The 25856-nt window shown below is 43.1% G+C and overlaps 1 protein-coding gene across 8 annotated transcripts; it reads left to right on the top strand.

Moving 5' to 3' along the window:
• Positions 1 to 347: 347 nt before the first annotated feature.
• Positions 348 to 24631, top strand: phactr4a (phosphatase and actin regulator 4a). 8 transcript variants are annotated; one of them, XM_079176164.1, is made up of 16 exons: positions 348 to 676; positions 4095 to 4207; positions 5933 to 5977; positions 12804 to 12974; positions 13064 to 13144; positions 13248 to 14384; positions 14963 to 15340; positions 17517 to 17648; positions 18086 to 18662; positions 19633 to 19871; positions 20404 to 20569; positions 20717 to 20772; positions 22434 to 22495; positions 22603 to 22740; positions 23152 to 23228; positions 23407 to 24631. In XM_079176164.1, the coding sequence occupies exons 3-16, from the start codon at positions 5965 to 5967 to the stop codon at positions 23420 to 23422; spliced, it is 3243 nt and encodes a 1080-aa protein (XP_079032290.1). In that variant the 5' UTR covers positions 348 to 676; positions 4095 to 4207; positions 5933 to 5964; the 3' UTR covers positions 23423 to 24631. The 8 variants fall into 8 exon arrangements, with proteins under 8 accessions (XP_079032290.1, XP_079032287.1, XP_079032288.1 ...); XM_079176162.1 differs by lacking the exon at positions 348 to 676 and adding an exon at positions 1437 to 1574; XM_079176161.1 differs by lacking the exon at positions 4095 to 4207.
• The last annotated feature ends 1225 nt before the right edge of the window (positions 24632 to 25856 follow it).

Genomic DNA, 25856 nt, shown 5'->3' with positions numbered 1-25856 from the left:
ATGCTCCTAATGTGGTGGTGGAAAATCCACCACATGCTTTAATGCACATGTTTATTTTAATCAATTGTGCTAATAATATATAATATCTTTTTTAAACGTCTTAACTTTAAAAAATCCATCACGAACGGTTAATTCCGCTGCAACTCTGTACGCGACCAACTTCCGGGAACTACCGTGAGGCTCCATGAGCCGCCATTGCTGTAAATAAAAAAAGGTCCGATGGAGTGAACAGAGGTTACGTGACTCTTATTAAACGGCTCTGGGTTTACTCTCTAGGTGGGGGAAGCAACGGCTACTCGGCTAAGAAGTGCGCATGCGCAACATTATTTAATCTCCCGACAGAGTTAACATGCAACACCGTTTGACAGCAAAGTATTAACAAACATTTAAATACAACATTTAGGCGGCTCTCTTGACATTGTTGTGTTCAATTCAGTCGATGCTTGTGAGCTTTATCTTGTTGCCCGCTTACAGAAAGTTACTTTTTGTGACTTTATTTGGGTCAAAAGGTAGTTAGTGAAGCTAGTTCCGCCTTTGCTTTCTTCTCCCTGTGATGGACAACAGCAGCGACAAGTGTCAGAAGTAATCAGGGACGAGATACAGGAACAACAAATTACGTCTCCTGCCTTTATTTCTGGATACACTTCCACACAAATCAACCGGTTACAAAGAAAAGGTGAGTAGCCTCTATGTGCCATAACACACCCGTCTGTTTTAATGAAGTATGAGCTAATTCACGTTAGCTAACAGGGCTAATGCTAGAGTACCTGTTGCTGGCTCTGACTTACTTTAGCTAGAGGATTAGCATTATGGCAGTGCTCTTTGTAATGCGTCTCTATCTTTAGCTCTCAAATCTAGTGTGGGTCGGGCAATTAGTAGGGACATAGTATACACAGGGACACCGAAAAAAAGCAGTGTAAATAACTGTATTCAGACTGTGTTACAGTGAAGGTATAGTCTTTAACTTTTCCCAATTTAGCATACCGCTACCTGTAACCTTAACGTTACCTGTCTGGTGTTAGCTCGTCGATGTACACGTGACTTTAGATGGTCTGAATACCCTAATGGATTATCATAGTGGACGTTTTTCAAGTCCCTTAACAGCTGTGTGAATGTTAAGCCCCATTTCATGTATTTATTTGTTGTTTTGTAATTCTCCTAATTGCATCCTAGGTGTCACTGAGTCCTCAGACCTTTTTTGAATGACGGCTGTAGCTTTTATATTACATTACAATGGCTTCAGGTGTGAATTATTTGGCTTGCAAAAAGCAACTTGTCTCCATGTGAAAGCATTCCCCTGCATTCCATTCACAGGCCCGTCTACTTGTTCCAACAAGCACCAAAGTGCTGTTAGTACCGACTGAAACTGGTAATACGCCCTACAGGACACCACAGGACTCTTTTTGACAAAGAGGAGCTGCAGCTTTATTGTATTTGTTCTAGATAGGCAGCATTGTAATCGGGTCAGCTATGTTATTGTGCTTTGTATACGGATAGTGGGTTGTTGCATCCGAGAGGGACAACACCTCGAAGAGGTGTTTTGAAAATCGTTGTCTCAATCTAGATGCTAAAAGGTGGGTAACAATTTTGCAATGAGGTTGAGAAGTGGATGGTGATGGGGCATGTTGGCATTGATTTTCAGAGAAATAGACGCCTACACCATGGCTCACATAGGTGTAGTCTTGTTCGCAATAACAATGTATATGTATGGCAGCTATCAAACCTGTTGGAGGCCATGTTTTTAGAATAGACAAATGCTTCTATTTAATTCATCGGTTAGTGAGGATATCTCAAAAACTTTTAATGCAAAATGTTTTTTTTGTAAAGGTAGGCTTTTTGCCAAGATATAAGTTTATATTGTATACCCAGGAATGATTTCTTAACATTATAGGATAGGAGTCATTCATCATTTGTGCAAAAAATACATATTTCTGGAACTTTTCCCACGTTAGACGATGCCTAACAGTACTGTGCAGCCTCGGAAGAAGTGTGCCCTGATTTCTAGGACATTTTGAGATAGGGAACAAACTATAAAAGTGTCTGAATTTGGTAAAAACAAGCTGCTATGGTGGGTACAGCAGGAATCAATAGAGAATGGATGTGCTCCGATGTTGTTCATTTGTTTGAGCATTTCGATCTTGTGGGACTTATGTAATCAGACGCTATTATCAGCTAGCTGTCGACAGTGGGTCATTGACATCCAAGCAAACTCCAGCTTGGTTCTTCATGTAGTGATTGCCAAGTCAGCAGAATGAGCGAGGCCCGATGGCTGATTGTACTCCGCTCTGCTCTGCAGTGCTCCATTCTCTTTTCTCCAATGAACTGGGAGATCTTAATGAGCTAACAGTGAACAAACATGATTGTGTAAAATGAATGAATGGACTAGTGCAGTGCAAACAGAGCACATCTGATTTTAAACGCTGAATTTTCAAAAGCATCCTGTCAGCTAGAGTATGAAATACCTCTAAAGTGCATTACTGAGCAATCTGAAGTTATTATTGCTTTGCTCAGGCAACATGATTGGTCTTACTGTGGTTTTTCTAAGTGTGCTTTGATTTGTTAGAGTGAGTTACTCCCTGCTTACCAATGTCCTCTTTTACCCACGATTTTATTCTCAAAGCATTGTTTGAAGAAATATGCTCTTTTTTTTAAAAAATAACCAAAGAAAATCTTACCCTATTCTCCCAATCATCAGATTATTTCCTTATTAAATGCTCATTCATTATTGTGGAAAGTAAAAATAAGGGTGTTTTAAGATAAATACAAATGCATTTAGAAACTGAAATGAAGCTTTGTTCTTGCATGATTACTAAATATACAAAAGTCTTTAGCAATATAATACCTCATGGTCCGCCCAGCATTATGATGCAAACATGCACAACGTAATGGCCAGCATCTTGTTCAGTATCACTTTGTAGTTTGTGTTCTGTTCTGTTATTTGACATTGTCAAGCGTCACTGAACATTGTCAAGCGTCACTGAACAACTTTCATAGAAACGACAGGAGCCGCCCTCCAACGCCGTATCCAGCTCTCTTTATTCATCCTTGAAAAGGACGTAGACTTGAAATACTGAAATATCAGCTGTTCCTGATCCTGTTGCCAAACCTGAAAAGCTGGCAGCCATTTTGCCTACTGTTCTTAAAATTGTACTCCCGTGTTGTCTAATTCTGAGAAATCCCATGTGGGCGCGGTTCACAAAAGGCGAGGAATCAATGGCTTGAAACAGGACATAACATAACATCCCATCTCCTGCTCAACCTTTTGGATGCTGTGTGAAATACAGACGAGACTACGTGTGAACCCGTGTGGGTTTGTACATGTTCACACGGTACTCAGCTGCTCTAGTTTACTGGCTTTTATGCACACAAAGCGGTGCACATTAACCCCACCTCTGTGTTTGCTCACCGGCTAGTTGTCGTCTGGGTCCGGTGCTCCACGAGGATATTCGAGAACAGAATTGGGTTGCAGTGGTGCTGAACTTTATCTAGTGAATTATTTGTGAGTTTAAGGACGTATCGGCTTCTCTCTCTTTACGAGCAGGTTGCTAGCAATCAATAATAAATGGATGTTTCATTTTAAATGGTAATAAACTAAATCTAGTAGGGCTATCATTGTCAATTAGCTGAGATAGTGTGTGTATTAGAGTAAGTTATGCCATAGAAATCCAGACTAGCATGTGACCTGTTGGCTACATGTGTGTATTTCTTTGACTTAATCATCTGCTCTGTAGATGATTATTCCTGTGGACGCTTCAGGGAAAATCTGAGACTAATATTTAGCAGTGACATACACACAGGAGTAGTGCATACTAGCCTTTTAAATAGATATTTTAAAGTGATGTTCAGTACTGACATGTAGTCTTGCTTGCTGCTGTTGAGCATGTGTTGTGTGTACACTGTACACAGAGACTTGTCAAACCAGTTGGACTGAACCGATGCTGAGCAGGCAGAGGGTTGTCTGCTCTTGAGAAAGCTGAAACTAGCTGCTCTAAAAGTGCCATTCACAGTTTCCTCTTTTAGTATCCATGTGAGGTAATGAGGAAGGAAGTTGACTATTTGTCCTCCTGTCATAGTTCTTCCTGCATATTTTACAGGTGTGCCATAATCACTTTGCTGTTTTCCTGCTGGAACCAGAAATCACAGCCAAAATCTCACGGATAGCGTTTATGGGGAAGATTTTATCGACGATCGATGATCTTCAGTAGAAGTAAGTTGGTGTAACAAGACAGGCTTTTATAGCTGAATAAAGAAGCCAGACTAATATTGTCTTATTGGACTTGCATTTCATCACAGCTACCTTTTCTACAGCTGAATTCACAGAGAAACAGCGCTTTCTCAGTCCTGTTCAGTCTGAACTTGGCCTAATCCAGCTGATGAGAAGTCGGAATACACTCCTTTTTCTGCTGCAGTGTACACATTGTGCAGCCTGTTCAGGCTTTCAAGGGACTTTTGACATTCCAAAGTGCAGCCTGATACTGCTGTTAGGACCATCCCCTGTTTTGCGTCATGTAGCCGCACCTACTTATTTTGACCAATCACAGGCTGGGCCATCATTTGAAAAGTTACCGTGTAGGTAGCTGGGAGAGTTGACACAGATCGTCTTCATTTTTTGTCAATGTCGGTTTCTTATCTGTGCGTGTAATCCTGATCTTGACCCTATGATCGTTCCCCTCTTTCTTAAAGTGACAGGACATTCAAATTGCGACTTTGTAACTAAATAGTGTCGCGTGTTGTTGCCATCAGTTCCTTTTTTAAAAGTCATTGAATTGCTTCCCTGCTGTTAATCATCTTTATTTCCCGTTTGAAGGCAGATGATTCTGAACTGTGGGGAAATGTTTCTGAAATGACTTGAGAGTTTGGACGGTACTGCTCTCTTCTTTGATTGATGTATGATTGACAGATCATTGATCAGCTAGTTAAATGATTTGCTGACCGCTGCTGAAGAAAGCAAGGACCATGACAGTAGAAACCCGGCTGAAGCTAATTAGGTCATACTAAGTCAAGTCTGGTTTAAGGAGTGCTTAACTTTGAAACTTACACCTCGCCTTAAAATGTGTTTTGGGTGATTGGATGCATTTGGATAGTGCTTGACCACATGGAGGTAGAGGTGTACCTGCACCCAAAATGCATTGGGGGCGGTTTGTGGAGACGCGTATTAATACCAGGTGTAAATGTAAAAAGGTTAAATCGTATCTAGATATAATCTGGGCACGAGACAAATTTGTAAAGGGGTTCATACATTAAGCACAATGATTTTTCCATAGTAACTCATACAATACCTATGTATTTTGGGCAGATGTAATTGATTGTTTGCATCACTTAATTAGCAGGTCTCTCTACCTGTCTCTGCTTCTCACACACACACACACACACACACACCGTGAAATACTGAGCTCGTTTTGCTATTCATTGGTTTGACATGTTAAGTTTAATTTGCATTATTTAGTTCCAACAAGCATCGTGGTTTATGGACTTCAATAAAAAAAGGTTTCATTTTAGTTACTCAGAACTTTGGTGTGTTTTCGTTCTTTTTAGATGATTTTTTTTATGTGATTGTTTAATTAGTTTGCTTAATAGTCTCGCAGTTTTCACAATTGATTTCCATTCAGTGTGTGAGTTAATTAGAGCACTATTTTGTCTTTGGCTAACACAACAGAGCTTTGTTCAGCTTCTATTTGCTCCCCATTAACTGCAGAGAACATCCAATCTGTTGAAGTGCCCTGAGGGCCTTTCACTGACTTACTGACTAATAATTGAAATCTTCAATGATCGGAATAACGTTTGTTAAGTTTCTGTAAAGTTTAACTTTAATATCGTCTGCTCGTAGTCCCCGAACCACTCAACTTTATTTTTGATGAGATTATCTTTCATTAGATTGTTCTCACAGTGATCACACAAAAAACAATTTTTTTGTTTTGTTCATTTGTTTCAGAAGCTGCTGACTGCTGAGATTTGGACACTGTGATGGAAAATCCTGGTAAGAAAATGTTTAGTTTGTAGGTTTAACACTGTGAGCATGTCATACTTTTTTTGTTTTTAACTGTGCCTTATAGCATACATATGTCAGCAGATTAAAAACATATATAAATAATCCGAGTAACGTTTGCACAAAGATATAAAACAAACCTCAGAGTTTAAAACATGTGGGCTGTAGTGAGACTGGTGTTATCTCGACGATAGTATCATGATGACAGAAAGTGGTGAGTCAACAAACCCAGTGTTGGGTTATGAGGCTGTCCATTAAGGGGCGGGCCCTGTGACACATTGTTCTGTTGACACTGCAGCTATCTGATTGGCTCTCGCCCAGAGGACACACCTGTAGGTTAGCAGAGCTGACGGTTTCTCTCGCTGTCACTCGTGGCCTTGTGTCTATTTCACCTCTGTCCTCGATCACTGACGGACCTCCACACACCATCGTATACACTCCTTAAGCCCAGAGGAGTTTCTTTCCTATAGGCCGGACAGTTTCTATTGGGGATATAGCTAAAGATGGCTGTTCAGTCTGAATGCATTCGTGAGTAAACCTGCTTTTTATCTGACGTTAAATGCTGACTATTCATATTTCACTTCATGTAAACTGTGATGTTCTTTTTTTTACACTGACAAATTAGTCTCGGTTGAAATATTAGTTATAAAATGATTGTGACAGTATTAAAATCAAATGGTCAGTTATTGCTTTGCTCCATTGAAATGCCAACACGGGACAGGGCACAGCTCCATGATCCCTTTATAGGCTACTGGGCCAGATTAAATTAAGACAGCTTGATCTACTCATCCCTGCCTGGTCTTGTGTCCGAGTATTAAAGATAAACTGTATGTCCTCCTTGGCCTTTTTTTTTCTTAAAGTGATAACATGGCTGTTTGGCAACAGCAACACTTCACATGTAATTTGATCTGAAAGGGCAGAGCCATCTAAGCGTGTTGGCTTGTGTTACGTCATATTAGTATTTCAATGTTTTGGGGTTGTCACGATGACACATTATGATAGTATTTGTGTGAGTCATGTTCAGAGTGGATTGTTTACAAGCCTGGAAAAAACAAAAAGGTGTTTGTCTCCATCTGCTGCTGAGTGACAAAGGTTTCAGTGTCATGATGGGTGATCATTTCGAAGATGTCGGAGTTTGTGATCCTTCTCTGTTTACTCATGGTTCCCTAGATTGTTGTCCTAATTACGGTCCTGTTACCAAAAGGCTGACTTGTTGTCCTGCATTCCTCACATTTTTGTGTCAAGAGTTGTGCTCGCGTGCAGTAGCTTTGATTGGGCAACACAGGGAGCAACGGTGATGTAACATTTCATGAACTCTGCTTCTTATGATGGATTTAATTTAGCTATAGCTCACTCTATCGCTCCTTACCAAACCACTTCCTATTTTGACCTTTCTAAACAAAAACATTTCAATCTATTACATCCTAATGTAGTATACTCTTTAAGGAATTATATTAATCTTATCCCCCCGTCATCAACAGGTTATTACGCTGGCTTGTCCTTTGAGTAAACTTGGTTCTGTCTTATTAGCAGTTTCTCAGAAGGCTAACATTCTTATTCCTGTTTCCATTTGTATCTCTAACATGCAGGGAGGACCTCCTCTTCCTCCCACACACTGATTACATATAACCTGATCACACAGTGCTCTAATAGAAATGTTCAGACACAGGCTGCCTCGTGTCTGTCCTGCATGGTGGATGTGTGTGTGATATTAAGGCCTTGAGTTCATGCCTCGTGTTTGCTCAGGTTGTTGGTATTTGTTTGGCACTTTAAGATACTCTAGGAACTCTAAGATACTCTTAGATTTGTTTCAGAAAGATTGAGAGAGACGTAAGGAGCAGATGTTTTCCAGTAAAGATTTTTATAGTTGTAATAAAACCATTCATAGCCATATAGGGAAATGTATCTGTAGTAAAACTGAGTTGCTAATATCTACTAGAAGTGTCTTCAGTTCGCACATGCGTTTCAGAGTTTGAAGGGACAAACCCTGGAGAGTCATTAGACTCCACCGCCGTGTCACTTCCTCTTCTCCGGCTTCGAGCTCCGCCTCGGATCGGCTCACCTTCCACTTCTCGAGTTACCTCACCCTGCGGAGTCCGCCCCTCGCCCTTCAGGGAGTCGTGTTTTGTTTGTCAGCCTGTGAACCGGTGCTAGCAGGGGGGGCCACCGCATTGCAAAGCCCTCGAGGCTCGATGGCTCGGCTGGCCAAAAGCTCAAAGCTCAAAAATCTGCTCTCTGGAATGAAAGGCATCTGCTGGATTACCTTATTGACGTACCTTATTCATGAGGTCAGAGCTCCAAGAAAGGGAGGGACCTAGGAACTTAGAGTGTGTTTGTGTTTTAAAGGGAAAGAAGGAGGGAGGAAGCAGGGGGGGGGGGACCAAATCAGGCTGAAGGGTGGGGGAGAGCAAGACTGTAGAGACGAGAGAAACTAAAGGAACACAAGTGAGCAGTCAAGGCGGTCTTGAGTTACAGGAGCTCTATGTCTTGTTGGAGGAGAGCGAGGTGGCGTTAGGTTTTCCTCTCCTGCCTCTGGCCTCAGGAGAGGCAGGGCCCGGCAGGCCAGCGGGGACGGGAGCCGTAGCATGGGACACAGTGCTAGCAGTGAGACTGTGGCCCAGCAACCAGCCCAACACGACGCGGGTGAGTCAAAGGACCATAAAGCTCGGCACTGAATGGTTTCGCCGTGAACATGTTGACTGGGGTTTTTTTTAGATGGGTAAACAACCTGGCGTGTTTGCGTTTGTTCAGAGTGGAAACGGCAACGAGAGGATACTGCGTTCAGGTGTTCTGTAGAGTAGAGACTAGAAGGCGGCAGGCACAGACGGGTATAGAAGAATGTGTGCAGATGGAATGTGGCGATTGTGAAACGTTCAAACCACACAAACATCTCTCTGTCTGCGCTCAGAGCTCCTCCTCACCGTGGGGGTGATTTGGGGCTACAAGGCACCACCTCACACCTGGTCTCCCCCATGAGGATCTGGCTGTTGTTGTTTTTATTCAAATGACTTGTCTTCTCCAGTCATATTTTAGTTCACAGGTGTAAAGAGAAACCTGAAGTCTCTCTTGTTACACTAATAACAGTTCAAAGTTCAGAACCTGTTTTTGCTGTCAAAATGCGGATCCTCTTTCAAGTGCTATTTGCACACCTACGAATTCTCCTTAATAATACAGTTTGCAGCTGTTGGAATCGAGCAACTGAGTAACACATGCCACCTCCTGTCCGTCGCCTCTATTCTGCATAACATCACAGCCTGCAATGTGCTGACACTGAGCTGTTGATCACGGCCTGCTGTTAGTTAAGAGGAGCTGTTGACTTGTAATTTGTCGGAGCAATATTTGCTTTATATTTTACTGCAGGGCTTCTGTTCAAACACTTCTCGACACTCTTTCCCAAATATAACGAGTAACATGAGAACATCCTCTTTGCTGAGTATTTGCTCTCCATGCAGAGTGTATTTTTTGCCTCGGGTGAACTATGAATGTCACGTGAATGGCATGAGTCATAATGGACAGCTTGACCAGAGGACTTGAAGGTATTGAATCAGGGCTTTTTGTTAGTAGACCTTTACGTTTGAATGGCTGAACATTTACAGAAGCCTACATGTTGTCTCTAGTCTCAGGTTTTGATGAAACAAGCTTCCCCATTTAGAATCACTTCACAGACTCATACCTATCAGTGTTCGGTCTGAGCATTGTACGATCTCTCCGCTTGGCTTTCACCTCCTCTGTTCGGGGTCGTTTCCTTTTTTTAAAATTCTCCGGTGGTTCTGTGGAAAGCTGCCGTCTCAGGTTGTCATGCTCTACCGTACGGGGTCACCACATCACACTTTGCTTCTGTCACTGCCACACCACCACTCCCAGTGTAACACCTGCTGGTGTCGGGGTCAGAAATAGCTGTGAGGGCCAGTACGCTGCACACTTCACTGTTCACTGACCTCCTGTATGCCCGCATTTCAGCATTACACATACATGCAAGGGCCTGCTTCACCTCGCACAGTGGTTAGATACAACTAAACTAACATTGCTGCAACAGTGGGTCATATATGGTTAAATGCCAGTTAACCAGCACTTGGATATGTGACTGAACTGTGGGTGTATCATGGCAAAATCTGTCTGAACAGTCTCAACTCATTAAGATACATGTGTGCCAAACAGACATTTATGCATCAACACAGAAAAGCAGTGCTCACACATTTGAGGTAATGAACAGTGATGTTCTTAGAGTAAAGAATATCAAACGACCTAATCCGACCTGCTTTATCTGAAGCTTTGACGTTTTTATCGGTAGTGGGAAGACAAAGGGCCAATTAAAAAGAAGGTCAAGGCTGAAGAGTACGCAACTTTCTGTCCTGCCGTGTGATACGAGATACAGTGTAGCGTTGCAATAGTTTGGAAATGCCTCGTGTCATTTTTGCACTTCAAGTTGCAGTCTGTCCTGTTGAGTACTGTTGTGCTCTAGCCATGTTTTTTTGGTTGGTTTGTTTGTTTGTTGATCAGCAGGTTAATGGAAAAACTACTGGCCTGACTTTCATGAAACTGGGTGAAGCATGGGTCACGAAAGAACCCATAAAATTGGGTCTGGGCACACAAATCATTTTTCTCTTCTGTTAAAATTGTAATGGTATGGCCTTGGCAGAGGTCTGCTCTCTCAGAGTGTATTCATTCATTTCAAACCGCTGTCACAATAAACTAAAATGTGTAAAGGTCTGGTAATCATGTAAGCAGAGCTTTTCCTCTTTGTGGGTTGATTGGGATTCCTCCTCCTGCTCTCTATTTACATCTTCATTCTCCTCCTCCATCTCTGCCCAAATCACATTACCTTGCAATGCAGCTGAGATCCTGCGAGAATTACAAGATAATATCATATCGCCCAAAACCCTACTATCTGCCAATATATCTTGATGACACGGGACATGAATGAGATGAAAGTTATAGGTAAACAGAGCCTAACACAGACGTTTATTATTGAAAGAGCTGTAGCCCAGACATTACAAGCAGATCAGATATAAGAAGGAATGGTAAAAGAAGCCTTATGTGGAAAACATTATTAGTTTATCTAAACTGTATGGAAACTGCCAGCTAGAGAACATATACAATTCTGAACATGTGCACTGACACTTCTTCTATTCCTGATTGATCAAATTCTAGTAAGTGATTAATAAATTCCGCGTTAATCATTAACGCCTCCTGCTGTCCCTTTAGCTCTCCTCCCTGACTCGTGATACATTTATCTCCGGCCTTGAAAAACTCATCTGCAGGATGAGGGTTTTTATAGAGGTTGTAAAAGCTAATAATTCATCTTTAATCCCTCTATTGAAACATGTGTGTGACAACCCTGTGGCATTTAATACCAGTCGGTGTGTGGTGAGACAGGTTAGCCCATCCTCTGTTTGTTCAGCTGAAATCGGTCAGTTATGGTGTGTTGCTGGAAAGAAACTGGATCCCAGTTTTTCATCATTCCTCATATCTCGCCTCTACCAACCCAATGTGTCTCCCCTGTTATGTGCGTCGGTTGTCCCCATTCATTCTATTAACCTTGGCCCAGTCACTCCTGATTGGCAGATATACTGAGAAGAGGCTGTCCGTTGATTTAGTCTGATTTTAAATGACTCTGTGCCAATTAGAGGAGGAATTAAAAGATACATTATTCTGGGCTGCCAAACACTTACTGACCTGTTTTTGCATTCATGTTTTTAATTTGCCTCTTGCTGCCACGCTGCAGTGTGACTCATCACCTAAACGTTTTAATAGTTCGTGCAGTCTTTTTGATAGCAGAAGACCAACTCTGGAATTTCTGAGTCATGGTTTCTGTCCGGTCACAGCTGTGTACTGTTTAGTTTTCACATTATTAAGTAATTACACTGGTTTAAAAGTAAAGTATTCTTCTGATATTGGTGGTGAACTTGACAAATGCAGATGATGGTCCTTTCTAAACCCATCACTACTGTGGCAGAAATCCCATTAATTCACACCACCCTGTAAATGTTACCAGAAGAAGCAGTGCCCATTTTTCACCGTCTGGCTCCCGTATGACAGCTGAGGCAGCCAAGTCAGTGAGTGGAATTTGGACCAGCCTTGTTTTGATGTTTGGTCGCTTTTATCATGACTGATGATTGAAGTGGCAGCTTCGAGCTGAGCCCTGGCCTATGTCTGGACATGCATGCCTGATCAGAAATCTAAAATGTGTCCGTTACAGCCACGAGAGTTTTTCCTTTTATGTTGGATGATTGTCTCTGGAAGCTAACAAATAGGGTTTCTACTACATCAGGTTTGGCCTGTACATCAGCCAGTCGTCATAACATCATATCCGACTGATGTGTTGGAAATTATGATAATTGTGTATAAACTAGAACTGTCGTGTTTGCCATACTCACCGGCCACCGGCAATTACTTGTCATCCGGATGTGGGCATTTAGTGAGACTGCAGATTAAGTTCCACTGTGCCCAATTTGAAATAGACGCTTGCCAACAATTCTGTGGTAAGCCTAAATAATATCTCGGTTTGTCAACATAGCTGGGACTTATCAGTTCCATTCACATGAACACAATGAACTGTTCTGTTGAAGAAAATAAGATTATATTACATTTGTGATGAGCAGTAAATGCTGAAGTATATTGTTATTATTATTATTGCAATGTTGTTCAGCTTTTTGAACCTGTTGGAAGAGTGCGTATTGATCTCTTCATGTGTTGCATTGTTTTGCATTAGTTGCTTTGGCCTTCTGGGAAGATAAGAAATGAATACCTTCTGGGGAAACAAATAAGGCTTAACATTTGTGAAATGCCTCTCAATAATCCTGTCGTGTTCATGCAGATGATGAGGTCGACCTGCAACACAGCACAACAGGGGGCGAGGAAGGAAACTCTGTTGAGGGTTCTCCTCCAACCAAACGTAAAGGCAAGTTCTCCAAAATGGGGAACATCTTCAAGCCCTGGAAATGGAGAAAGAAAAAGCCAAGTGAAAAGTTCGCTGAAACATCGATAGGTATGCTGGATACAAGGGCTTCTTATTTCCCTCTGGTGTGTGCGTCACATTATGCTGATTTCTTTGTATATTTTATTTCTTTTTTTCAGTCTTGGAAAGAAGAATTTCTGTTAGAAAAAGTCGCCAGGAGTTGATTGCCAGAGGGGTTTTAAAGGACATCCCAGAAAATGGTAGGTCAAGCTTTACTTGTTGTTGAGGAATATTCTGCGGATGAATTGGCTCCATTTTTGATGACACTAACTGTATTTCCCTGCTTGTGTTTTCATTGGACAGAGAGCAATGATGTTAACCACTACAAAGGCCCACCAGTGAAAAATGGGCACCCTGTGCCAATGGACATGGACAGGATGTCTGAACCAGGGGTGCGAGTGTCTCGAGGGGAATCTGACATGAAGGGGCACGCCCTCAGGCCGCCCCAAGTAGATGAACGTCGAAGCAGAGCGCCGTCTGACGCCTCCCGCAGTAACCGGGCACCTCTGGACGTGGACTCTCACGCGCGGCTCGCTGTGGACGTGGACAAACGAAGCCGTCTTCCATCAGATGTTGATAAGAGAGGAGCATCGTTACCCCGAGGACCTCCACAGGACGATAGGTACCGCAGAGAAGAGAGGCGAGACGGCAAGGACGACCGGGAGGACAGAGGAAGGAAGAACAGGGAAGACATGGAAAGAAGGGACTGGCGAGAAGAAAAGGAAAGGGACGGGGGAGTTGACCGCAGAGAGAGGCGAGAATGGAAAGATGATCGAGAGAGGAAAGATGAAAGAACAGAGAGAGACAATAGGGAAAGGAAGGATCGAGACGAGAGGGAAAGGAAGGATCGGGACGAGAGGGAAAGGAAGGATCGGGACGAGAGGGAAAGGAAGGATCGCGACGAGAGAGAAAGGAAGGATCGCGACGAGAGGGAAAGGAAGGATCGCGACGAGAGGGAGCGCAGAGATCGGGACGAGAAGGAACGCAGGGAGCGTGACGATAGAGAAAGGAGGGACGACAGGGACAAAGATAAGGATCGGCGGCTTGAGAGGGAAAGGAGAGAGAACAGAGACGACAGAAAAGATGACAGAGAACTAGAAGACAGGGAGAGGAAAGACGTGCGAGGCGAAAGAGACGACAGGGAGAGGAGAGATGACCGAGACAGGCGAGAAGACAGAGATAAGGACAGATATGATGACTCGGCCAAGAGGAATGAAAGAGAGCGACGAGATGAGAAGGAGCGGAGAGAAAAGCCAGAGCCTCAGCGGCACGTGGATGACCTGCGGGCTATCGTCAGGCCCGTCTCTGAGATGGACTTGCGGCCTTCTCTACTGAAGACGTCCTCGGAGGACAACAAGAGGATTCGTCCAGCATCGGAGGCTGACAGGAGGACGACTCTGCCCAGATACAACCAGGCGACAGAGTTCAGAGAGCGCTCAGGTAAGATCTCTCTCTTGTTTTAATTACGCTAGCTAACCTTGTTCCAGCTTGTGACATTCAACTCTTATGTTAAAATAGCCCAAACTCTTTATTGTACTCCACATTGTTCATGTGTCAGTAGACGAAGCATTTCTCTCATGTTTGTACTTGTTTTTATTGTGTCAGGTTGACAAGTAAGCGAAAATACTCACTTACTATTTCCCAGGAAGTAGTCAGTGAATGTTTAGCTATGATGAAATACCAACATGTGTGCAAACCAAAGTCTCCTGATGGTGCTGTAACTCTGGGTAAATGATTGAACTGTATTTCTGACGGGGTTTATGAAGCCAACCAGCTTAATCTGCTCAACAAACTGAAACGCTATCAAGCTTTGACACTGCATTGGTTTAGATCATCATCTTTCTCCATGTCTGCTGTTGGCGAACTAATAACATCTTATTTACAAGGTTCACTAACAGCGCATCTCTTTCCTAAATATTTTACCCTTTTGTGTTTAAGTAGAGAAACGGTAGGAACTTTGTTGTTGTGATGTTTCCTCTAATGCTGCGTTTGTGTGTGTTTGTGTGTGTCCTCTGTAGAGTCCGCCGGCGTCCGCCTTACCCCTGACCCTCGTCCACCAAAAGACTCTCAGCATGAACTCCCACCAACCAAACAAGCTCTGCTGCCCCCTAAATTTCTTACCGCACCTTCCACCGAGCCTGGCAAGAGTCCAGCCCCCTCTTCTTCATCTTCATCCTCCTCCTCTTCCTCCTCCTCCTCCTCTGTTGCTGTTGCTGTAGCTGTGGTCAAGCCCCCAAGGACGGTCTCCCTCATTGTTGATGACCCACCTCGACTCCCCCTCGCTGCTCCTTCCTCAGCTGACTCTGACACGCCGCCGCCTGTCCCCCCCCACGCCAAGCAGCCCCCGGTCCCGCCACCCAAACCCAGCAACCGCAACAGCAACCCTGCACTATTTGGTGAGTTTGTTGGTGTCTGCAGCTTTTTGGGCCTATAATATTCGCCTCCATCTATAAACAGCTGGTCTTTGACATTTTAATCAAATAACTTCCAAAATAAGCGTTATGGGATTATGATTACATGTCAAATGCTGGATTTAAACGACGACCACCACAGAGGGCCATTTACCACTTGGCCAGTCAAGCATCGACCCAGAATACTGTTGCAGCCACTAGTCGAGTAATGTATTGGCGGAGAGGTTCATGTTCCTGTGGGACAGTTAGCAGCCTCTTGAACCAGCAGTGTGTCAGTTCAAACATGCTGGAGTAGTTTGAACGTAGTGGAGGAGTTGAGCTTAGTATAACGGGTCCCTAAAAACAGCACCGCACGCGTTAGATGATGTACTCCTTTTACGATCAGATGTGATGTAATTCCTTAGTGCCCACACCTATTTCAGTATTATGGCTGTTATGATTTTAAACTTAATGATCTTTAGTTGGTGTGTGAAGTGAGGAAGACACTGCAGGTGGTGCAAGAGACTCTCAAACTATAATATGTCAACAAGCAGATGCAGCAAATAGTTATTCCTCATTGAGTCAGAAGTTATTGACAGCTATATGTTGTTGCTGCTGTTAACGACGTCCAGGCAGTAAATGTTCAAGGCTCTTTAAGTATTGACAGTAAATCTCTCTGGAGCCTCACAGTTGCGTTGTTGGTGTTTTCCCGTGTGTTGCCAGTCTCCAGTTTCTGTGTGTACAGCCACCAGTTTCTGAAGAGTAGATGTGCAGCGGCTTGTCTTTGCATCATTTATATGCAATGCCAGCAGAACTTCCCTGGAGCTCAGGTTGACGCTGATTGTCTTTTAGTATTTAGTCGTATTTTTTGTCCCAGAATGCCACGGCTGCTCTTGTTTACAGCCCATCCCGGCACTGTCTCTTTGAAACCGTATCTGTGGCAGTGACACATTCCACCACCATTTGTTAGGCGAGGTGTCTGTATATTTTACGGCTTTCATTCACAGTCTGCACAGAGTATCTTATGGTCTCTCTGAGATTACTAGGGCTGCCGACTGAAAGTTGATGAGTGGAATCATCCATCGGTGACCCCTCAGTCAAGATCTATGATTGTGCTCTTGTAAACAATTTAATCATAAACGCATTGGTTGGATAGATATAAATGATTATGCCAGTTGACCCTCGTGAGAGACGGCACAGCGAGCACTGAAGGGCCATGGCAGACGTTACTGAGAGCCACCTTCACCTCGGGCCTTGAACAGCCACAAAGAAAAGAATCCCACCAGGAGATTCTTTCACACCGAGCGGCCGTCCCAGACCAGCCAAGTAAAATCCCCCGGAGCAGAAGAGTGTTCAAAATATTTTCAGCTCAATTATGAAACTGTGGCGCGCTGAGTTTGAACACACCATCTGCCTTGAAACTCGCTTCAATGGATTTTCAGATATGAGAAAAATAAATGAAAAGTTGAATCCTCGTATTGAACAACCAATTCCGATCTTTGTCGTTGGAAACTGATCCAAACCCTTTAATAAATTTTTTCCCTTTTTTTTCAGATGTGTTGAAATATTGAGTGTATATTACATATTGTCGTATTTGGGAGATTGAAAACACCAATAATGATATAGCGGCTAGTTGTACTGATGTAGATAGGGATCCTTTAGATTTGTTACTAATATACTGAATGGAAAAAAATCAACTTGTCGGTGCTCCCTGGTGGAGAAACGCTGTACAAGTGAACCTGTATTTGAATTACTTCAACCTAGGTTAGCATTTCTGTTCTGTGTACGCTGATACCAATTTCTGCAAAATGCTGATACCAGCTGATTTATCGCTCGCTGTCGCTCTAATTGGGATGAAAATTGTTTCCCTGTGATTCATTCCCTTTTTTACCATAATAAATGAGCAGAGATTTCAGAAAACCGTAATTATGTGTCAGTGGGAAATATCAGACTTTATGGTTCTTTATGTAACCAGGATAATGAACACAATCATTTTGATCTGGTGCTCAGAGTTATTTCTCTACAGAGGCTGTTTTAATATCTAGGGAGGGACGTGTACTCTGCTTCTGGACCGTGTCAAACCAAGACGATCGTTAATCCCGAAACCACCCTCTTGAATTTCTCTCCCGTCTCGGAATGTAAACCCAGCCCTGTCCCTGACATCTCCACTCATTTTTGCCAGCTTCCTCATTGAACAGGGGCTCTCAGGTCAGGCAGCCCTGCTACTGGACCAGCTGGAGACGCCAGAGTGAGCTCGGCCTCTACCTCTCTCTACCCGTGTACCTGCGGCACAGAGCCGTGCAGGCCCGCTCAGGTACCCAGCGGGGCGCCTCACCTCAACCCATCCTAACCGAGCCTGCCGATTGGTTGCATCAATTCTCACCCCCCTCATAGCATAATGGAGTACCTCACCTCAGTTCTAACATCAAGCATGTGTATTGCACTTCTAATTTAAAACATTGCATGGAGACAGGATGGATGTTTAGTCTGCTGGAGTGCATTGGATGTGTTTGTTGATCCCAACGGATGTTACTCCCGGACTATTGATTCAGGTGTGTGTGTTAATGTGCCCACCCTCCACTGACTCAGCTCGGCAGTAACATCTTTTCTCCACAACTAAAGCTTGTTATATAACTTCACTGCTACAAGACTGAATGTGCATCTTTGCGTTCTGACAGCCGGTTATGTTCGTGAGCATCATTTTATACAACATGTATTGATTCCTGCTGTTCTTTTTTTTTTCTTTAACAGCAGAGCTCCCACAGCCTGGCAGTGGTGTCATCATAGTGCCGGCACCCGCTAAGCGCTCGCCACCGACGCCACCAAAGAGGATGACCCCGGTCACCAAGCGCCATTCTAGGGACCATTCACCTCCCAGTCAGGACCCGGAGTCTCCCACCACTGCCCCAGCTCCGGCCCCTGTACCGGGGCCCCCTGCTGTCCTTAAAGGAGATAACAATGAGGACAAGGCAAACGCAGCAGCGCCTCATACCTCCGCCGAGTCTCTGCCTTCACCACCGGCCCACATACCTCCATCTCCTCCCAGGGTTCAGTCACTCCAGCCACCCAGCGCCTCGTCCTCTGGTCCCGTGCCCACTGTGACAACCGATCCCCCCAGCCCGACCACCGAGCCTCCCAGCCAGCTTCCAGCCATCCCCCTGCACATCCTCATCCAGAGAGCTCTGGCCAGCCCCTGCCCAGCTCAGCCCAACCCCGACGGCTCCCAGAGGGCCCACTCACTACTGTTTGAGGCTCCTCCAGATTTCCTCACCGACGTGGGGGGGATGTCACGGAACTCTCTCCCTGTCACCATTGAACCTCTCAGGCTGTAAGTGTCCCACACAGTGTCCATTACATTCTTGTATGAGAACATACCATTGCTTTGAAAGCTGAGGATGAGCTTACTTAAGTTTATTCCATCGTTTAGCTCATTAAAAAGTCGTCTGTCCCTTTTCAAGACATGATTTAAAAAAACATTTACACAAAACATTAGCTGTTTTTCTTTTGCCTTCTATAATAGTTCACTAAATATTATTGGGATTTGACAAAAGAAGGCATTTGTTGAAGTCTCTTTTGTTCTAGAAAATTGCCTTATTGCTTCCATTTATCACCATTGCTGAGATTTTATAGAAATTACTAATTCAATAATCAAGAAACAAATTTACCGAGCTATTGAATATGCTTCATATTCATATTTTTTACTCATGCAAAGATTATACGTCATTCAAAATCAAATCAGGCAGGGCTTATGGGTAATTTTATGAAACTCGACCCAGTGACTGCTGCATTTGGATTGCTCTCTTCAGAAATTCATTTATTTATTTGATATGTTCAATATGTTTAATTATAAAGTTAATTTGCAAGACACAGCGGAAGTCTCTGAGCTATTCTTTCACATTGAATGTATTATAATTGGATTTGTTGTTACTCTACTCTGACTTTCTCTGCCCCATTTCAAGTACATCTTTCTAATTAACAAAAAAAAAAAAGAAGACTTAAGTTTTCTGGGCTCTTGACCTGAAGGTAGTCTGTTGCTCCACAGCTACAAGCCGGAGATCAACACTCTTCACTCTCCAAAAAACAAATCATGGAGAATTGAATCTTGTTAATCTCTTCAGCAAACAATTGAGCTTTATTCCCTCACCTGGCAAAAGGGTTGCAAATTGCCTGCGACTGTACTCGTCTGCATACCAATTGAACATTGTGGTTACAAGAAGTTTATTCTTACACTTAGACATGACAGAGAAAAGACAGAATCTGAGTATCTTCAGCTCCCTCACCGCCGCCCTTGTTTACAGGCAAGAAGACGATGACTTTGACATAGAGGAGGAGATGCGGAAGCTTCATCCTCACAGGCCTCCTCGCCAGCCGGAGCTGGAGCCCCGCAGCAGGAGGGGTTTGGTCGGGGACCTCGCCAGAGTGAGCGTCATCCATGAGGGTGGAGGCTCCGAGGACAGCGAGGAGGAGTCCGACTCCGACGGCCCCATCCTGTACAGAGACGACGATGACGACGACGAGGATGAGGAAGGCCCTCCAAGTAAGATGGTGTTTCTGGTGTTACTGCTGCATTTAAATCGTGTGAGAGACTGTATATGTACTTGTCTCTTGCTTTCCCTGAATACCTTTTTTTTTATTTGTACATGCATGACAGTTGACAGTTTTAACCTTAAACAAAGTGTGATTGCAACTGTTTTGGTAATCGGTTATTCGTCATTTTGACAGCTAATGAAGTATATTTGGGTTTTGGACCGCTGGTCAGACACTGCAAGCTATTTGAGGATTAGACTCTGACTTTAGAAGACCATTTCCCTCAAGTATCTGAAGGCGAAGAGGATCATAAATTCCATCTTCCCAACCGTCGTAAACTTTAGAGGAGTTTCCCAAAAGGCAGCTGAAGACACTCATGGAAATGACGAGGGCACTTAAAACCTAGAGCTTCCTAAGAAGGAGTTTCTATTGTTTTTGTTTCTCACTTTTCCTCAAGTCGACACTGGCGTTCTATGTTGAAGTGATGCTTGTTTCGTGTTTACATTTTTTACATGTGTATTTATACGTAAATGTGTCACCAGCAGGTGGGCTGGCGAGTCGTGTGAAGAGGAAGGACACGTTGGCCTTGAGGCTGGAGAGACAAGAGAGAGAGGAAAGGGAGTCTCAGGAGGACCAGGACAGCATGAGTTGGCAGAACAAGGAGCAGTGGACGGCAGTGAAGAGCAAGATCAGTACGACGCTGACCAGGTAAAGGACCCGCACCAGCTAACTGACGCACGTGTGGATGATTTATATCCTCGTCGTGAAATTGGATTTGGCAAGTCGCTGTCATCCGTTTGATATAATGGCTGATGCAGTTTGACAGATGTCATACATTATTTTTTGTGTCTTCAGGCGGCTGAGTCAGAGACCAACAGCAGATGAGTTGGAGCAGAGGAACATCCTTCAAGGTAAGGCTCTCCCTTTATCTCTTCATCCAGGTGCTCTATTTGCATTCTCTGCACCACGAAATTCATCTTTTGTCGACTGGCTTTTCTTTTCTTTCTCCTTCCTGCCGCCGGCATATTGATAGTCACTAAACACACAGCACTTTGCACAATATTGGTAGTGTTTTCACATTATTGAGATAATGTATCTCATTTGAATAATAGTGCTCGAGGGGCCAGATATACAAACCATGCATACGCACTAAACATTACATTACAGTCATTTAGCAGACGCTTTTATCCAAAGTGACTTACAATTCAGGTTCTATCACATTTCTACACCGTAGGCACAGCTACGGGAGCAATTTTGGGGTTAAGTGTCTTGCTCAAGGACTGGGAATCGGACCGCCCGATCCTCTATTTGAAGGACGGCCCACTTACCCACAGTTGCCCACACATAAACTGTCTCATGTCATCTTTCAGACTAGTAGAAAGAAAACGTCCAAAGTACATATTTGGGTGTTTATTTTACTACTCTGTGTATTTGCATCTGTAGATTTCTCCGGAATTCACCAAAAGTTAGCATTAGACAATGGCTCATTTAAATATGTAAACAAACCATTTCAGAAAACTTGTAATACAGAAATATTATAGTTAATGTAAGTAATTAACTGGAAGTTTCGTGGTGATATCTAGTATTTCTTTTTAGAGAGGTTATATTTTTCATACTCTACCCTGATGTATGCAAATTAGCACATATTTAATAAAATAATGCCACATATTCATATTTAAGCAAACGATTTCAGACAATTTAATATTTTTTATTTCTCCTCTAAATGTGAGATGGTGATTGTGACAAATGAATTGAGAGACTGACTCAAATATGCATCCAATATTCTTCATGCAGTCTACACACAGCTTGTTTGTGACGAGTCTTGTGCGCCCAAATGTATTGTTCTTTTCTCTTGATATGCATTATGTGTTTCCCTCATTATGTTGATCTTGATTGAAGTTCTTGGTAACATCTGTTTTGATATTAATGCTGTAAAGTAAATAGTTACTGTAATGATGATGATTGAGATACAGTAGGATGGCCGGACATTAGAGGTGGGCCTGAACCGCTTCATTCGCACATTTACTGACCCAATGAGGCGGTTTGGGTAACGGCCGTGTGACAGATTCACATTTAGAGCAGGGTTTTATTTTCAGCTCTGTTCATCTCTGTGGTGAGCTAACGATGTGCAAAGCTACCGTCTGTCACATTCACAGCTCGGTTTGGCCTACAGTATATTTAGACAATCGGCATTAGGGTTAGACGGCATTATAATGTGCAAATCCATAATTTTTGGACTGGCATTCCTTCTCCTGCTGTATTTTTAAAACAACATTATGAGTGAAACATCATTGCAGCATCACCGTGATCCCCAAGTTGGATCCCAGAATCGAGTGTTAACGTCGTACTTCTCAGAATCTGTCAACAAGTTTTGATCCGGGACTCCTGTCCTCAAATGACTCAGCCAAGACGCCGCTTCGCACCCGGCGTTAAAACAAAGCAGCGCCTTGTGCGGAGCACGGCGATGATTAAAGATTTTGTTACCGCGGCGTGCCGACGGCAGCTCGGGTGAAATCTACCCGACTGTGCTGCAGTGTCTCCCCCTCTCATGGAATGTCTTTTCTTCCTGCAGCCAAGAATGAAGACGATCGACGAATGGAGAGGTCCGAGATCAAACGGAGGCTAACGAGAAAGGTCAGGATGCAACGAAGTAACTTCGTTCTACATTTGCCGGTTGTTGTTATTATTATGAACCATGGCACCTAAAACAGATCTAACTATTCCTGCTCCTTTTCCTTCAGTTGTCCCAGAGACCCACTGTGGCTGAACTCGAGGAGAGGAAGATCCTGCGTTTCCACGAGTGCGTCGAGAGCACCCACGCCCACGAGTACGACCGGCGAGCAGATAAACCGTGGACCAAGCTCACGCCTGCTGACAAGGTGAGACTCAACCCTTCTCGTCATGCTAACAGCGCTCCTGTGGCTTACAGCTTCTTAGCAAAGAGCGAGCCTAAGCCCTGTGCGCTTTATAACGGAAGAGGATTTGCATTACAAGCAGATTCAGTATCAAGAAGGAATCCCGGGAATGCAATACAGATGCTGTTTAATGGCTGGGCTGAACACCTGGTCCAGTGAAGCTCAGGGAATATGTAGGAACAGGAATTATATTTATGTTAGAAGGGACATTATTTTACATGCATGATTTATTTGTCCTAAAAGTAAAAAAACGTTCTTTTTAAGTTTGTCTGGACCATTGACTAAATACACGTAGCTTTGATCCCGGCGTTGTGCCTCGCTATGAATGGATAAAAGCTTTTTCCCCGCTGAAGTGTCTTTCATGTCTCTTCTCAGGCTGCCATCCGCAAGGAGCTCAATGAATTCAAGAGCTCCGAGATGGAGGTCCACGAAGAAAGCAGGATCTATACCAGGTCAGGCTTGTATACAGCGCCCATCAATAATGCATTTCAACTGTTTTCCCCAAGTTTATTCAGCGGAGTCATCAATAATTTATTAGTTCTGTTCTCTGTTTTGAAGATTCTCTGAAGAGTTTTGAAGCTAAGAATTGTCTAGACTAACCTCTCTACCTTTTCCCTCTTTGTCTACCAGATTCCACCGGCCTTAGCTTGTCCATGCTGACCAGTAAAGCACTTAGACTGGGACCAGTGAGGAGTCACAAGTCTCTCTCCTCACTGGGAACCGAGCATGTGGCCCATTTGGTCCGTTTTTACTGACTGCCTGCTAATCTGCTTCAGCCGAAGACACGACTGTCGCTGAAACCTGGAACCAAAGCGAAAGAAGCCACAAAAAAACGGTTCAACCCGCGGTCGGTTCTCAGAGAGACTCCAGTTCTGAGACACTGGAGGAGTTTGTTGGTGCGTCCATGATGGAGGTACCGTGTGCCAACACTAAAAGAGTGAGAACCTCGCGTCCTCTGCCGGGGGCTCCGACGGAGTTAGATTGAACTGAAAGGAAAACTGTCACGAGGGTTATCACACCGTGTCCCTCAGGGGAAAACCGCCCTCCCCACGCCTTCACCTGCCTTCATCTTCTACTTTCTCTCTTTCTTGCAAAACAGGAAGACTATGCACATAACAGAGATCACTGTAGTTCCTGTTAACACTGTCGATGGTACCACCTATATGTTCATATGTACGCTTTAGGTACTACAAAATGTCTACCCCGCAACCAGCCTTACATAATCTCACACACTCGTGTGATTTAAGGTTCATACAAAATGTGAAAGACTTCCGTAGAGCAGTACGCGCTCTCTTTAAAACTCAGTTCTCTATTTGAATCAAAAGTTTGAGCCTTGTGTTTAGACCCCCCATGGCGCTGATTCTGACCTAATATCTGAAAGTGTGCATTTTACTGTATTTTGTTGATCATTTAAATGATTCTCATGGAGCATGTATCACTAGAATATTTTTGTAATAAGGCACTTTATGTTCCTTAATTGGGTGTGTAGAGAATTAAAAAAGTTCCGAGCCTATAATTCTGTTTATAATTGAATTATTCAAGCAGGAAAATGTACATATTTTTATTTTCCTGGCTGTTTTATGGTACTTTATATATGCGAGTCCATAGTTGGCTGCAATTGTATAGATCAATTATGTAGATGTGATTGACTTTATATTGTACATCCACAGTAATGCTGACATGTTTTAATTGTAAAGTATTTCTCAAATGTATTTCCAAGTAGTAATGGTACAAAATGTTTCTTTCTTTCTTTCTTTCTTTTTTTTTGATACAGAGATCTTTAAGACGTTTTTTGCAAAGCACACTGGATAAATGAACAATCCACTACGGAAATTAAAATAACCTGTGATTTTCATTTCAATATGGTGTGATTCTTCCATTCTGCCCACTCTTCACCAGCTTAAAAGATTTATTTTAAAGCCCCATCGCATTCGCCACACTCAAGGACTTTGAGGCCCGCAAAGTCTGTGAGGGTTTAGGGATGAAACTCTGTCAATTCGTCAAGTGTTTGAACATTTTGAGTACGTTTCTGAACACTTTAAGCAAGTCCGCATTTCTGCAGATTTTGCCCAAGGGAATTACCCAAAATTCATAGCAATATGACGTTAAACACGTGGTTACAAGTGGAAGCATGGAGACGCAAAAAAGGTAAACCAAGATGACGGCACATGGTTGTTTCAGTCTGGCACATTACATTTACTCAGAAACATTAAAGATGGAACATAAAAACATGAAATCAGAGGAACGGAAGCAGAGATTAAAGTTATTTCTTCATCAAACATTTCATTTTAAAACAAGTAAATATATTGTTTGAAATGACCTTTCATCTCGTGAGGCAAAATCCTAGAAGACGTTTAAATCAGGAAGTAAAACGTATGAAATAAATACACACAATTGTACATAATATGTTTTTGACATGATAGTATGATATGTTGTCCTATTTCAAGCCCGTGCAGCTTCTCACACTCAACCATTAACAGGTGATGCCAGTTAAGTCCCTGAGGGTTCAGGGTTTAAGGCTTTAGGGGGGGACATCGGGCCTAAATAAATAAGTACATGGCCTCTTAAAATGACCAGATGAGGGCAGTGTTTTATAAAATATGCAGATTCATTCACTGACCAATCTCCATTGTCTCAATAATATGCTCCAAGACAAAGAAACCCGTTATAACAATCAGTTCTTCCTTCATTGAATAGTGGAACTGTGTGATAAGTGCAACTGGCATACAGTTGTTTGTCCCCTTTTAACTCCCCTGGGATGCTAATTTGCACCAAATAGACATGAAGTCAGTCAACAGGAACAAAGCTATCCTCCACTTAGTCTTCAGACACTAACTGAATGTCAAATGATTATCAAAACAATTAGTCGTTCACCTTTAATCTGATGAATTGTTTTAGAACAAGAAGACTAGTAAATCCCGCTGAGCAACAGGTGTTCAGGTACAAAAAGTACATTATTAATCCATTTTTAATAAGCAATATTAAATAAATATGTTCTCAAGGTATCCAACAGTATCTAAACTAATATATAAAATATATTTAAATTAATTAAAATTAGTTCCAGCAACATTACAGCGATG

Source organism: Pholis gunnellus, assembly GCF_910591455.1.
Source record: "Pholis gunnellus genome assembly, chromosome: 16".
NCBI classification, from domain to species: Eukaryota; Metazoa; Chordata; class Actinopteri; order Perciformes; family Pholidae; genus Pholis; species Pholis gunnellus.
Note: the sequence above shows the minus strand (reverse complement) of the source record. Positions and strands in the feature narration are given on the sequence as shown.

Coding starts and splice junctions, on each gene's coding strand:
- phactr4a (XM_079176159.1), top strand. CDS start 8,572: ATGGGACACAGTGCTAGCAGTGAGACTGTGGCCCAGCAACCAGCCCAA. Junction 15,341..17,516: donor CAGCAACCCTGCACTATTTG/GTGAGTTTGTTG, acceptor CATTTTTGCCAG/CTTCCTCATTGAACAGGGGC. Junction 20,570..20,716: donor ATCAGTACGACGCTGACCAG/GTAAAGGACCCG, acceptor TTGTGTCTTCAG/GCGGCTGAGTCAGAGACCAA.